This window comes from Pteropus medius, unplaced genomic scaffold (assembly GCF_902729225.1).
Source record: "Pteropus medius unplaced genomic scaffold, Ma_sr-lr_union100, whole genome shotgun sequence".
Taxonomy (NCBI): domain Eukaryota; kingdom Metazoa; phylum Chordata; class Mammalia; order Chiroptera; family Pteropodidae; genus Pteropus; species Pteropus medius.
In genome coordinates this window covers 2,358,206-2,371,036 of record NW_024356335.1, presented here as the reverse complement: position 1 = coordinate 2,371,036, position 12,831 = coordinate 2,358,206, and the positions used below count along the sequence as shown (strand labels likewise).

At 35.7% G+C, this 12,831-nt stretch overlaps 1 protein-coding gene across 3 annotated transcripts in view; it reads right to left on the bottom strand.

Moving 5' to 3' along the window:
* The window catches only part of PBX3 (PBX homeobox 3), a 194,576-nt gene that overhangs the window by 24,588 nt on the left and 157,157 nt on the right, over window positions 1-12,831 (bottom strand). For all 3 annotated transcript variants that reach the window (XM_039861625.1, XM_039861628.1, XM_039861626.1), the window contains exon 5: window positions 8,261-8,396. In XM_039861625.1, coding sequence (XP_039717559.1) covers window positions 8,261-8,396 — 136 coding nt within the window. The remainder of the gene's footprint in view (window positions 1-8,260; window positions 8,397-12,831) is intronic.

The window sequence follows — 12,831 nt, the reverse complement described above, 5'->3', positions numbered from 1 at the left end:
TAAAAACTACAGTATATATTAATATATCCCAAACCAAAATTTTGATCTTCTCCCCAAAAACTTGCTCCTCCCAAGTCCTTCTCCAACACACTTAATAACAAGTCCATCCTTCTACTGCTCAAGGCAAAAGTTAGGGTTATCCTTGACTCTCATTCTCTTACATCTCACTTCTAATCTATCAATAAACTCTCTCGGCTACACCTTCATGATTATCTGTAACCCAACCACCTCTCATCACTTCTATTACTAACGTTCTGGTTCAAGCCACGATTATCATCTGCCTGGATTATTGCAGTAGCAGCCTAACCGATGTCTGCTTCTCCTTGCCTCCCATGGTCTATTGTCAATATAGCTGCCATGTGTTCCTATTAAAACTTAAGTCAGATCATGTCACTCTTCAGTTTTCCTTAAAAACCCAAGTCATTAGCATGATCTATAAGACCACTGTGCCATTTGGACCTCATAGTCTCTAGAACTCCATCTCCTACTACTTCTACCACTTACCTAGGCCACTATTACTTCAGGCCTTTTGCACTTATTCTTCCTTTTGCCTGGAAAGTTCTTTACCAATTTGCCTCATGGCTTGCTCATTCATCTCCTACAGTCCCTACCAAAAGATATTTTCTCAGGAGTGGCTTTCTTTACTACCCTATTAAAAATTATACCCTTTAATGCCCTGTTTCCGTCCCCCCTTTAGTTTTCTCCATAACACCTATCACCTTATAATTTATCATCTCATGAATTAGAGATGATAAATTTTATCTGTTTGTATCCTCCCCAAAACATGTAAGTTCCATGAGGGGATATTTGATGTTGTATAAGTAAACTTTTTAGTCAAGTAAAAACAAATTATATATATAAAGGGGCACACATCATAAGTATAGAGCTTGATGAATTTTCACAAAGTGAACACATCCATGAAATCATTTAGATCAAGAAACATTCCCCTTTCCAATCACTGTTCTCCCAAGGAAACCACTATCTTGACTTCTAACGCCAAAGTAAATTTTGCTTGCTTTTGAACGTTTTAATAAATGGACTCATACACTAAGTGCCTAACTTCCTTCACTTAGCATTATGCAGTTACAGATAGTCAAGATGACTCATTCTCAATGCTACATAATATTCCAAATATACATAAATATATCACTTTTACTTACTCCTTTTCCTATAGATGGACATTTCCACTGTTTCTAGTTTGGCTGTTAGGAATACTGTTGCTAAGAATATTCTTACACTTTCTTTTGGTGAACAGACATGCACAGTTCTGTCAGGTAGGGCAGGAAGTTTTGCCTATTAAGTTCACAGATGTCTCTTCCATCCCTAGCACAGTATCTGGCACATAACAGGTATTATAATAGTTTTTTGTTAACAAATGAATAAAAATATTCTTTTTAAAATTCTGTTACTTTAATAATTCACATAAGACTTCCTTGACTGATAAATGTAGGTCTATAATGCATAAACATTAAATTTATCCCTGTATATCTACCACACAACAATACCACTAAAACTCCTTGACTATTTCTTCCTATTCCCATTCCACTTAACTGCATTTTAAAATTCCCTTCAAACATATATATATATATATCCTCTAAATAATATGCTGTTTAATTTGCTTGGATTTGACTTCATAAAAATGATATCACACTACGTATGTTCTGCAATTTGCATTTTCGCTCACTGTTATGTTTCTGTATTCACTCAAATTCATCTGTGTAGCTGTAGATCATTCTTTTTTCATTGCTGCATAGTAATCCACTGTGGGATTATACTATAGTGGATTTATCCATTTCCCCAGTTAATGGGCAATTGGCTTATGTCAAGATTTTTTTGCCATTTCAAACAACATTACTATGAATGCTTTTACATGTGTATCCTGACATATACAGATAAGAGGGCAATTTCAGCTAGAGGTGAAATTATGGGCGAAATGGTATATATAAGTTCAAATTTATAAAATAATGCCAAGTTTTCCAAAGTGACTATCTTAATTTATATTCCTACCAACAATACTTAGGGTTCCTGCTGCTGTATATCCTTGCCAATAATGTACAGACTTGGTATGGTCAAACTTAGGATTTTTTGCCAATCTGAGAAATATAAAATGTTATTTCATTGTTTTTTTAAACCCCATTTTCCTGATTACTAATAAAAAGAAGGCTCTTTTCATATTAACTGACCACTTATATTTCTTCTTCTATGAAATTCTTGTGTCTTTTGTCTATTTTTCTCTTTCTTTGTCTTTCTCTTATTAAGTTATCGGAGTTCCTTATATATTTTGGATTTTAATCCTCTTGCTCAGATACTTATAAACATATTGTAGTTTGTGGACTGTCTTCACATATAAAAGGTTTTATTTGAAATAATTTCAAACTTGTAAAAATAAAAATAGTATAAAGAACATCTGTGTGTACCCCTTACCTAGATGCACCTATTAACATTTTGCCCATGTTTTATCATTTTGTGTACACATACATGTGCGCTAGGTGTGTATGTGTTTATATACATACATACATACATACATACACACAAATACACATATAAACACACACACACACACACAATTTGTTTCTGACCCATTTGGGGGTAAATTACACACATCAAGCTCCTTTACCCCTAAGTAAATCAGTGTATATTTACTAAGACTAGAGATATTCTCTTATATAACCATAGTACAATTATAAATTACTCTAGTAAATTTAACCTAATAAAATCCTTGATGGCATTTTCCCCTCTCCAGTACAGGATCCAGTCTAGGGTCAAGTATTGCATTTACTTGTCATGTCTCTTTAGCTTCTTTTTATCTGGAACATTTCCATGGCCTTTCTATGACATTTTTAAGAATACTGCTCCCTTCCTCCTTTTTCCCCTAATAGAACATTCCTCATTTTGGGTTTTTCTGATGTTTTCTAGTGATTCGATTCAGGTTACTTTCTTGGATGACATACTATACACAATGTCCATCTGTCCCTCTTTGGTGATGCTGATTCTAATCACGTGGTCAACTTTTTGCTCCATTTCTCCAATTTTTAAAAAAATTTTTTTTTATCCCTTACAACTAATAAAGGGCTTGTGGAGAGATACCTTAAGACCATGTTCTTCAACAAAAATTACCCTTATATTTATTACCTATTGATACTTCTTGCCTGATCCAATCTTCACTAAAATGGTTGCATCATGTTGATATTTCAGTCTTTATGAAGTACTTTGGAAAATGTTCTACCATAGAATTTGTCAATCCTTTCCTTTTTTGTTTATACCTTTTATGTCCTTTTTAAGAAATTCTTTCCTACCCTCCAAGTAAATTTTCTTCTGAAAGTTCCCCACATTTTTTTCTAGCTTTATCGAAATATAATAGACAATTAGTTGCTCATATTTACATTGTACAATTCAATGAGTTTTTTTTAATTATAGTTGTCATACAATAATATATTAGTTTCAGTTGTACAACACAGTGAGTAGAGATCTCTATAACTCACAAAGTGATCACCCCACTAATTCTAGTAGCCCTCTTCCCCCTTACATGTTCATTACAATACTGTTAACTATTTTACTTATGCTACACTTTATATCTTCATGACTATTCTGTAACTATCCATTTGTACTTCTTAATCTCTTTGCCCTTTTTCACCATCCTCCAACCTCTCTCCTATCTAGTAGCCCTCAAAATATTCTCTGTATCTATGAGCTTGTTTCTGTTTTTGTTGTTGTTATTTTGTTCTTTAGATTCCGTATGTACGTAAAATCATGTGGTATTTGTCTTTCTCTATCTGACTTACTTCAATATAATACCCTCTAGGTCCATCAAAGCAGTATCTTTTTCCACCCCCTTCCTTTTAGTCTGTGTCTTTTAATCTGAAGTGAGTCTCTTGTAGGCAGCATATGTAGGGGTCATGTTTTCTTATCCATTCAGCCCCTCTGTCTTTTGGTTGGAGCACTTAATTCTTTTCCACTTGAGGTACTTGTTGATATATATGTACTTATTACTATTCTTTATTCATGTTTTTGATACATGTTTTACCTTTTTAAAGAAGTCCCTCCAACATTTCCTGTAATAATGGCTTGGTGTTGATAAATTCTTTTAGCTTATTTTTGTCTGGGAATCTCTTTATCTGTCCTTCGATTCTAAATGATAGCTTTGTTGGATAAAGTACTCTTGGTTTCCATCACTTTGAATATTTGTGCCAAGCCCTTCTGTCCTGCAAAGTGTCTTTAGAGAAATCAGCTGTCAGTCTTATGGGTGCTCCCTTGTAGATAACTAACTGCTTTTCTCTTGCTGCTTTTAAGATTCTTTCTTTGTATTTAACCTTCAGCATTTTAATTATAACGTGTCTTGGTGTGGGCCTCTTTGGGTCCATCTTTTTTGGGATTCTCTGAGCTTCCTGGGGTTGGCTGTATGTCTATTTCCTTCACCAGGTTAGGGAAATTTTCCATCATTATTTCTTCAAATAGGTTTTCAACTTCTTGTTCTTCCTCTTCTCTTTCAGGTACCCCTATAACATGGATGTTTTTACATTTAATTTTGTCCCATAGGCTCCTTAAATTATTATACTCTTGGCTTCTGTTTTCTTGACAGTCTGATTGGGTGTCCTTGGCTTCCCCATTCTCTATATCGGTAGTTTGATCCTCTTCTTCATCCACTCTGATATACTCTTCATCTCATATAATGTGTTCTTCATTTCTGATTGGTTCTGATTGGTTTCCTTTTATAAGTTCTATTTGCATTTTTATGTTTTTTATCTCCTTGTTAAAGTTCTCACTGAGTTCATCTACACTTCCAAGTTCATCGAGCATCTTTATAACCAGTGTTTTGAACTCTACATTTGTTAGATTGCTTGGCTCCATTTTCCCTGGATCTCTGTTCTGTTCCCTCATATGGTTTCTGCTACTTCGTCTTCCCATTTTTGCTGCCTTTCTGTGTCTGTTTCTATGTACTAAGCAAAGCTACTGAGTCTCCCTGTCTTATTAGTGTGGCTTTGTATAGTAGGTATCCAGCAGCACAGTCCTGAGAGTGGTTCAGCTGCAGGCCAAGTTTAGCCCCAGCCTGTGCCCCTCCAGGACTACCTGTTAAGATTTAAGCAATCAATCCACAGATGCTGTGCTTATAGTTGCCTCAAGAGGCCACGCCAGAAACTGAGACCAGCTGCCACCAGTGCGCGTTCTGGAGCTGCTCATCAAGGAGCACTGGACTTGCCCAGGATACACCCAGATGTGGCTCAGGTATGGCCGCGAGTTGAAGGAGGCCGAGTTTCAGGGATTCCTCTGGCAGAGCAACCTCTGTTATCCAGTTTGGTGACATCTCAGCTATGGCGGTGCTGTGTCCACATACTGGGAGAGAAGAGGGCTCAATAGAGGAACAATGGATACCGCTAACACTTCTGCCCGGGAGAAAGCCTCGCCTCCGACCCTTGCTCCGACAACTCAGTGTCCCCATGTAAGTCCTCAGTGCCCCGCAAGCAGCCAAACCGGCATTCATGCTCAGAGTGAGTCCATCCTCGCGAAAGTCCGGTCACAGATTCGGCCCCTCTAAGAGGAGCATCTGGAGCTGCCGTCAGTCATCTCTTTCCCACTAAGCCACTCGAGACTGGGCATCCTTGTGCCTTCGTTCCTTCCAACATCCAACTGTTGCCGGGTGATTTATTTCTCTCCCTCGTTGTAGGGCTTCTGTTCATCTCGACCCCAGGTGACTCTGCTTGCTGCTTTGCTCTGTGTTTCTGTCACAACTTTGGTGTAGTTGCAAGAGGAGATGTACAAAGAAAGCCTCTATCGTCTACGCCACTTTGCCCAGGATGCCCCACTTACTTTAATTATTAAATATTTAAGCAGTACTTTAAATATTTCAATCAATAAAGAATCAGTTTCATATACTCTAAATCTAGCAAAAATAGTGTTGCTACAGTTGACTGTTTTCAGTGGGTTTCAATTTTTTAAGTTAGTTTTGCATATAAACAATTTCTGAATTCTAATAAATTTAATTATATTTTAGTAGGATGTATATTTTTATAGTGTTTTTAAAAACAATGTTTTTTTTTCTCTTTAGAAAAGTAATTAACCTGTCAGGTCTGGAACATTCTCTGCTTTCACTTCTAAATAATTAAAACAAAAGGACACTAATTAGAAGGCTAGCAACTGATGTCTTTCATAGTTAAAATGATAACATTTTTGTTTTTACTTCAGGCATGTGGGGTAGGGGAGCTGTTGAGGGGAATTAACTGTTTTTTAGGTAAGAAAAGGGTAAAAGGGGAGGAACTGATGATGCTTAAACTGATGATGCTTAAACTGATCTGTCAAATTCTGCATTTGAAAGGCTGACCTGGGAGAAATAAGGTCAGAAAGTATGCTTTTTAGACAGAGTAATATATCTATGTCTATGTTATTTCTACCTCTCAAGCAATTACTAAAACAATTTCGAAACCTAGCAAAGCTATTTTTCTATAGAAAACAAGTAAAATGACTATAGAAATAAACATTTTTTTAAAAAAATTGATAAATGGTTCCTAGCCTGTGTTAGAAGTACAGCAAAATCTCCTTTGTTTAGAAGTCAGAAGGACACTTTTCTCTCACTTATTATACAAGCAACATATTAAGCAAATCCTACATTACACACAAAATGCTAGTACTACAACTAATGAAAAACCAGGATTACATCAGTTTTTGAGAAATGTATATAATCTGTGATATTCTCCAATGGTGACTATATTATAGAAATAAAAAAGAAAAAAAAAGAAAGAAAAGGAGCAGAAACATGAAAGCACCTTTTTGCAAATTGGGCCCGCAAACATTTGAATACTAAGACAGAGAGCTGTTGAAAGAGCTGGAAAACCAGGCTTGGCAACATCGGCTGGTATTCAGCATGAGCCCAATTCTTTCAATAGTGTTCAGGGAAATGTACACACCAGAAAACATCCACTTGACATAAATACACTTTTAATTTCATCTTCCCTATGTGACCCAGGATATTATACTGTTCCTTAGTATTTCAAGTGGCAATGAGTACTACATAATCCAGATAGTGACATTTTATAAAAATACATGTCATTGTAAACTGGTAACCCAAATCAATTATATTCCATTTCAAAATGAGCAACAATAACAACAAAAATCAAGATATGCCATGATTTCATAGGAAAGTGACAATAACTATTAAATAGAATCTTAATTATAAATTTAAGTTTTCTTTAGAGGTTCTATGGGAACTAGTGCCAAAACAGGGTAGGGTAACATCTTAAACTCAGACCCTATATTCCTCTGAATAACAATGATTAATATACTGACCTGAAAATTTCAATGGACTGTGAAGTGGATCTTTAGCATCTTGGACTTCAGATGCACAACAAAAGTGTTTGTTTAGAAACTACTTTAAAATTTTTGTTTCATGTGACCTCTAGGGAACATTGAAATTTCTGCTAAGGGTCAGCTTTTCCTTAAGTTTCACTGCAAGAACTGGTTGGTAATTATCATATTCTGTATATCATATCATATTTGATATAAAGAAATAATATTCAAATGGCAATCTGTATATAATATATTTAAATAAAATTATATTTTAGAGCCAATGCTAATAGAATATACTTATTATTTTAAGGAAGTACAGTCGTTTGCTTATTTATTTGTCTCTAATCCTCGATCTAAATACTATTTGCCTAATAAAACTAAAAGTATTTTTTTTTAGATGATGACAACTTCGGGGCCACAGTTTATTACAAATAGACATTTAAAACAAAATACAAAAAACAGTGACAAGAATGAACTTAATTCTTCTGTTTAATGGATAACAAGGAGGCAAGGAAATCCTTGGGACCCAAATATCATAAGATTATCAAGAAAGGACTTGGTGAATTCCTCAAAACTTTTACCAAATAGTTATATTAAATTTCCTTTCGGCCACAAATTGGTTTCTCACTTGGCAGAGGCTTAGGCCAGTTGTTTAAATTGGAGAAGGCAGGACTATATGCCATTTGCTGAAGAGTTACCTAAGTATAAACTGTGTCTCTTCCCATGGCATGTTTATGTCCTCTCTATAGAAGATTTACACTAGGGCGGTGGGTGACTATCTTGATTCCTTGTCACTTAGGATTTTTAAAAAATTACCTACGCTTAAAAGCTTGAATAAAAATGTGCAAATAGCTATATTTTCTTTATATCTTCTTTAATGATGGAATACTTTAAAATGAAATTTGATGAGACTGTCCTAAGGAAGAAATAAGGTTCCTATATTACTGGGGAAACGAGACAGACCCATGGAGTCCTCACTCACCTGTGACACTGTGATGCTGCATTTCTTGGCCAGCTCCTCTTTGGCTTCTTCACTGGGGTAGGGGTTGCTGAGGTGTGAGTAAAAATATTCATTCAAAATTTCTGTGGCCTGTTTACTGAAGTTACGCCTTTTCCGTCTATGACAAGAACCGAAAAGAGAATTGTAGTTATGATCAGGATTAACCAAAGAGGGATATACTAATTAGCATCGTATAAAAAAAAAGAAAAAAAAATTCTATATTTAAGCATTTTTAGGATCTAATTTATTGCTATGATATTGTAAATTATGCTCTTGGCATCTTCCAAAGCATTATCCAACACATTTTAAGATATAGAATCACCAAGAAAAATACTAGAATGTGAAGCACAATTAACTTCATTCTTTAATTTATTCAACGAATATTTATTGAAGATCTAATGTGTTCTAGGTACTCAATACAGATCCAGTTGGAACAAAATGATAAGATCTACCAGAGAGTTTACAAGAGATTGGAGGCTTAAAGGAAAAAGTAGGAAGTTGAGGGAAAGAAAGATATTAGACAAGTATCGCAGAAATAAATAATTATAAATTGTGGTAACCATATCATGAAGGAAAAGCATAATGAAAGGTATAATGAAAGTGTACAGAGGGAAACCTAACATAGATTATGAACTCAGGAAAGGTTTTCTTGAAGGAGTGACATTTAATCTGAGACCTGGAAAATGTACAGGAGCTAGTCAAAGAGTAGAGGGAAAGAATAAACAGAGAAAATGATCTTGAAACAGAAAAGAGGTTGGAAGTCCAAAGGGCTAAAAGAGACTGGAGTACAGCAAAACTCAGAAAATGTATGAGATTAATCTGGAAGGATGGCGGGGTCCAGATTATACAGGCTCAGTGGGCTCCATAGAACTTCTGGATTTTATTTTACCAATAGGAAGCTATTACAGGTTTTATGTTTTAAAAAGATTGTTCTGACTGCTGAGAATAGAGGGAGGTGGACATGAAAGGAAATATAGCGATATTTAAGGAGATAACTGCAATGGTCACATTGAGAGATGATGGTAACTTAGCATACGGTGAGAGTAATGGAGATAAAAAGATTCAAGATTTGAAAGGTAAAAGCAATAGAAATTGGTGATGGATTTTATGGGGGTGGTGGGTAGAGAAGACAGAGAAGGAAGGTAAGAAAAAAAATACATCCAGAATTTCTGGATTTTTCTGCTTAAGTAACTGCCTGGGCTGATATGATATGCTTACAAGGGAGAGAGTAGGGGAGGATTTTTTTTAACTGGGAGAGGGGAGGCAGAGTGTCAGAAGATCAAGTATTTATTAACAATTTATTTCAAATAGCAAAAATATTACTTACATTTGGTTTTTGTTATTAAGATTTTAAAATTCCAGCCTGAAAATTAGCATTTGTCAGACTTCACTTTAAATAAGATTCTCCAGTAAATAGAAAATACTTTCCCTAAATAATTTTCCCTAAATAATTTTCTTAATACTTGCTTCCAAATAATCTTAACGATATTCTCAATTGTGATATCCTACACTCAGAAAAGACAGTCAGTAGGCAGCTGTAAATGTGTACATCATGAGATTCTTCTAGTTAAAATGATGTCACTAACATGGCAGGTTAGGTATGTGATCTATGTCTCAACATTAAGGGAAAGTCAACAAAGCAAGAAATCTAGATCTGAAGAAAACATCTCAACTTATCAGAACTGAAATTTCTTAATTTCAATAATTTTTTGACAGGTCAAACCATTGTTTCCTAAGGGAAGAAGAGGAGATTCAAGATCTATTTGGGGATTAAAATCAACAAGATTTCATGATGAACTGGATGGAAGAGGTGGTAAGGGAAGACAGAGAAGGGAAGGAAGAGAAATACAGCAACAGTAATTAGCATTTTTGCAGTGGTCATGCATTACCTGAAAAGAAAAACAAAGCCCGGACCTGAGGGTACTTTCAAGAGGCATGCTTGGATGAATAAGTGGTTTGGTGAGTAGGGTGGAAAAGGTCTAGAATAGATACTGAAACTCTCAAACCCACAGATGATTACCTGGCCCTCGGATAATGTTTGTTGAGACCATACGATAATGACTTGTTCACAAAAATCTAGGTTTCTAGTTTTTTATGAAAAAATTGGAAGATCAGCCACACCAGGTATACATTCTTGGGAGGCAGCCATAGGCTAAAGCTGAGTGATGGCTGTCCGCTCAGATATGCACCTGTCTGCTCTAATCCTTACGGCCCCTCATCCAACCACTCTACTCAATGCCATTATATGTAAGCATGTGAGTTTGTGACTCTCAAGCTAAGACATGGAGTTCAGCAGCAAAACCCAGGGCACAGTGGAGTAGATGACATAGGGCATTTCTTTAGGATCTGAGGACTTATGAAAGGAGGAATGAGTAGAATCTTGGAAGACAAAGATAATTTTGGCTCACTTATTCATTTGCCTAAGAGTAGTTTTAGCAAACATATAGAAAAACCTCAGAGAACAAATTTATGGGCAGAACAGAACACCTTACCCTAGACATTCTGGCTGTGAAACTATAGCACTTCTAGTAAAAGAGAAGAGAGACCTGTGCAAGTTTGTTCCTAGTTGTTTTGTAGTGGTACATGCTTCAGCTTGTTCGATTACCAAGAAAATTTGAGTATGGCCTTACAAAAAGCTAGAGTGAGCAAGGGAATCATGAACCTGAATGAGTAGGTTTGCCTAGAGCAAAAGAACCTTGCTTTCTCAGTACAGAGGGCTTGCTAAGGGGCACTACAAAAATAGATAGAATCCAAGCTCAGTATTTGCATTCGCTTGAAGGCTAAGAGACAACTCAGCCTTATACTTTATCTTTTTAGAAAAACATTCTGTAGAAAACGCCCGTTAAACATTTCCCCTAAATTTCACTCCCCCTCAGGTTTCACCACACTTTTCGTGGCTGTGCCTCAGGCTAGTGTGCAGTGGTGCATCAGCCCCAGGGCCGTGTCCCTTCAACATCACATCACTAACAGCAGTCTCTGTGGGGAAAGGGACTGTGCTCCAAGCTCTGCCACCTTCTCACTCTTGCTGTGCTCACTTTGGCTTGTTAACATAGTTACTCTTCTTGGAAGAAGAATAAATCATTTAGGTGTATACATTATGAATGCAGTTATATATTAAAAAAAAATAAGGACGCATGTTGACAAGAATGGGAAAGTACCGGCAGAAATAAGGATTGTAATTGTGTTAGGAAGGAATCTTTCTGTTGGAAGTATTTTTAAATATCTTTGATTTACATATTTTTAAATTAAAATGCTCAAAATTGACAATTTAAAAATGTTATTTTCTGACTCTTTGATTTGAGCTCTTAAAAGTATTAAGTGAAAATATTCATTCATGTGGTTAATCAATAAATAACTTCTTGCAGCCTAGTACATGTAAGATTCTTGCTTTAAGGGGGTATAAATGTGTGACTTGGCTGTTGCTTTCAATGACTCTTAATTTACAAAGGTAGAGAACAAATGTTTGTGAAAAGCTACAAGAAAGGCAGTCTGCATAAAGTTTGGTCCAGAGAATTGTATAAACTTAATGTTGAAGAGAAGGCGAGGACCACTCAGTGGAGTGATTAAAGTGGGCTTCCTAAAGAGGTCGCTTTTAGGCTAGGCCTGAAAGGATGAGCAGGGTTTCACTAGATAATAAATGTGAGCACTGGTTATGTTCCAGGCTCTGTACTAGACATCCTCACAGATGACAACTCATGATACTATTTAATACCAACTTGGGAAAAGGGTTGGGAGAACAGGGTTTGTGTGGGAGGCCAGGAGGTGTGTGGTGGGGGATGAAAGGTGAGGGGTATGTGTGGTGTTAGAACTGGTGGTTAGGCAGAGAAAAAGACAGACTTCTAGCCAGAGGAAACAAATAAGACCAAGAGTTATTTCATTTTAGATTAAACACAGGAAAGAATATAGTAATATAGAATATGGTAATATAGTAACAGCACTAAAAATGCTCAAATTTTGATCTAATAATTTCATTTTTCAGAATTAGTCCTCATGATATAATCCTAAAATCAAAAGCTTCAGTGCATAAAGATTTTCATTGAAACACTAGTTTCAATAAAATTCTGTCTCAAATAGTATCCTTTCTCCATCATTTTCTCTCTCCTTACCTTGCCTTATTTTTCTTCATAGCTCTTATCTTATTACATTTCATTATAGTTTTAAATAAAACAGTATAGCATATTTGTTTACTTGTTTATTGTCTGTTTCACCGAGTAGAATGTAAGTTCAACTGGGGCAAGAATGTCAACCTATCTTGTTTATCTTTATATCCTCAGCACAAACAAATATTTGGAGAAGGAAGGAAGGATGAAGCAAGCTGTAACGGAAATTAAAAGGTACAACTTAAATGCTCAGAAACAGAGGAATGGCTAAGTAAATTATCATATAGCCATTTGGTAGACTTCAATCATTGAAACGTCATTTAAAATTAGAGCTTATACTCTATGAAAAATGTTTATATAGTCATAGTAAATTTTTTACAAAAGAAAACCAAATTATATTGTACTGTCACAAGAACATTAATTTTTTTTAAAAAGCCTCCCCAAAACCCAATG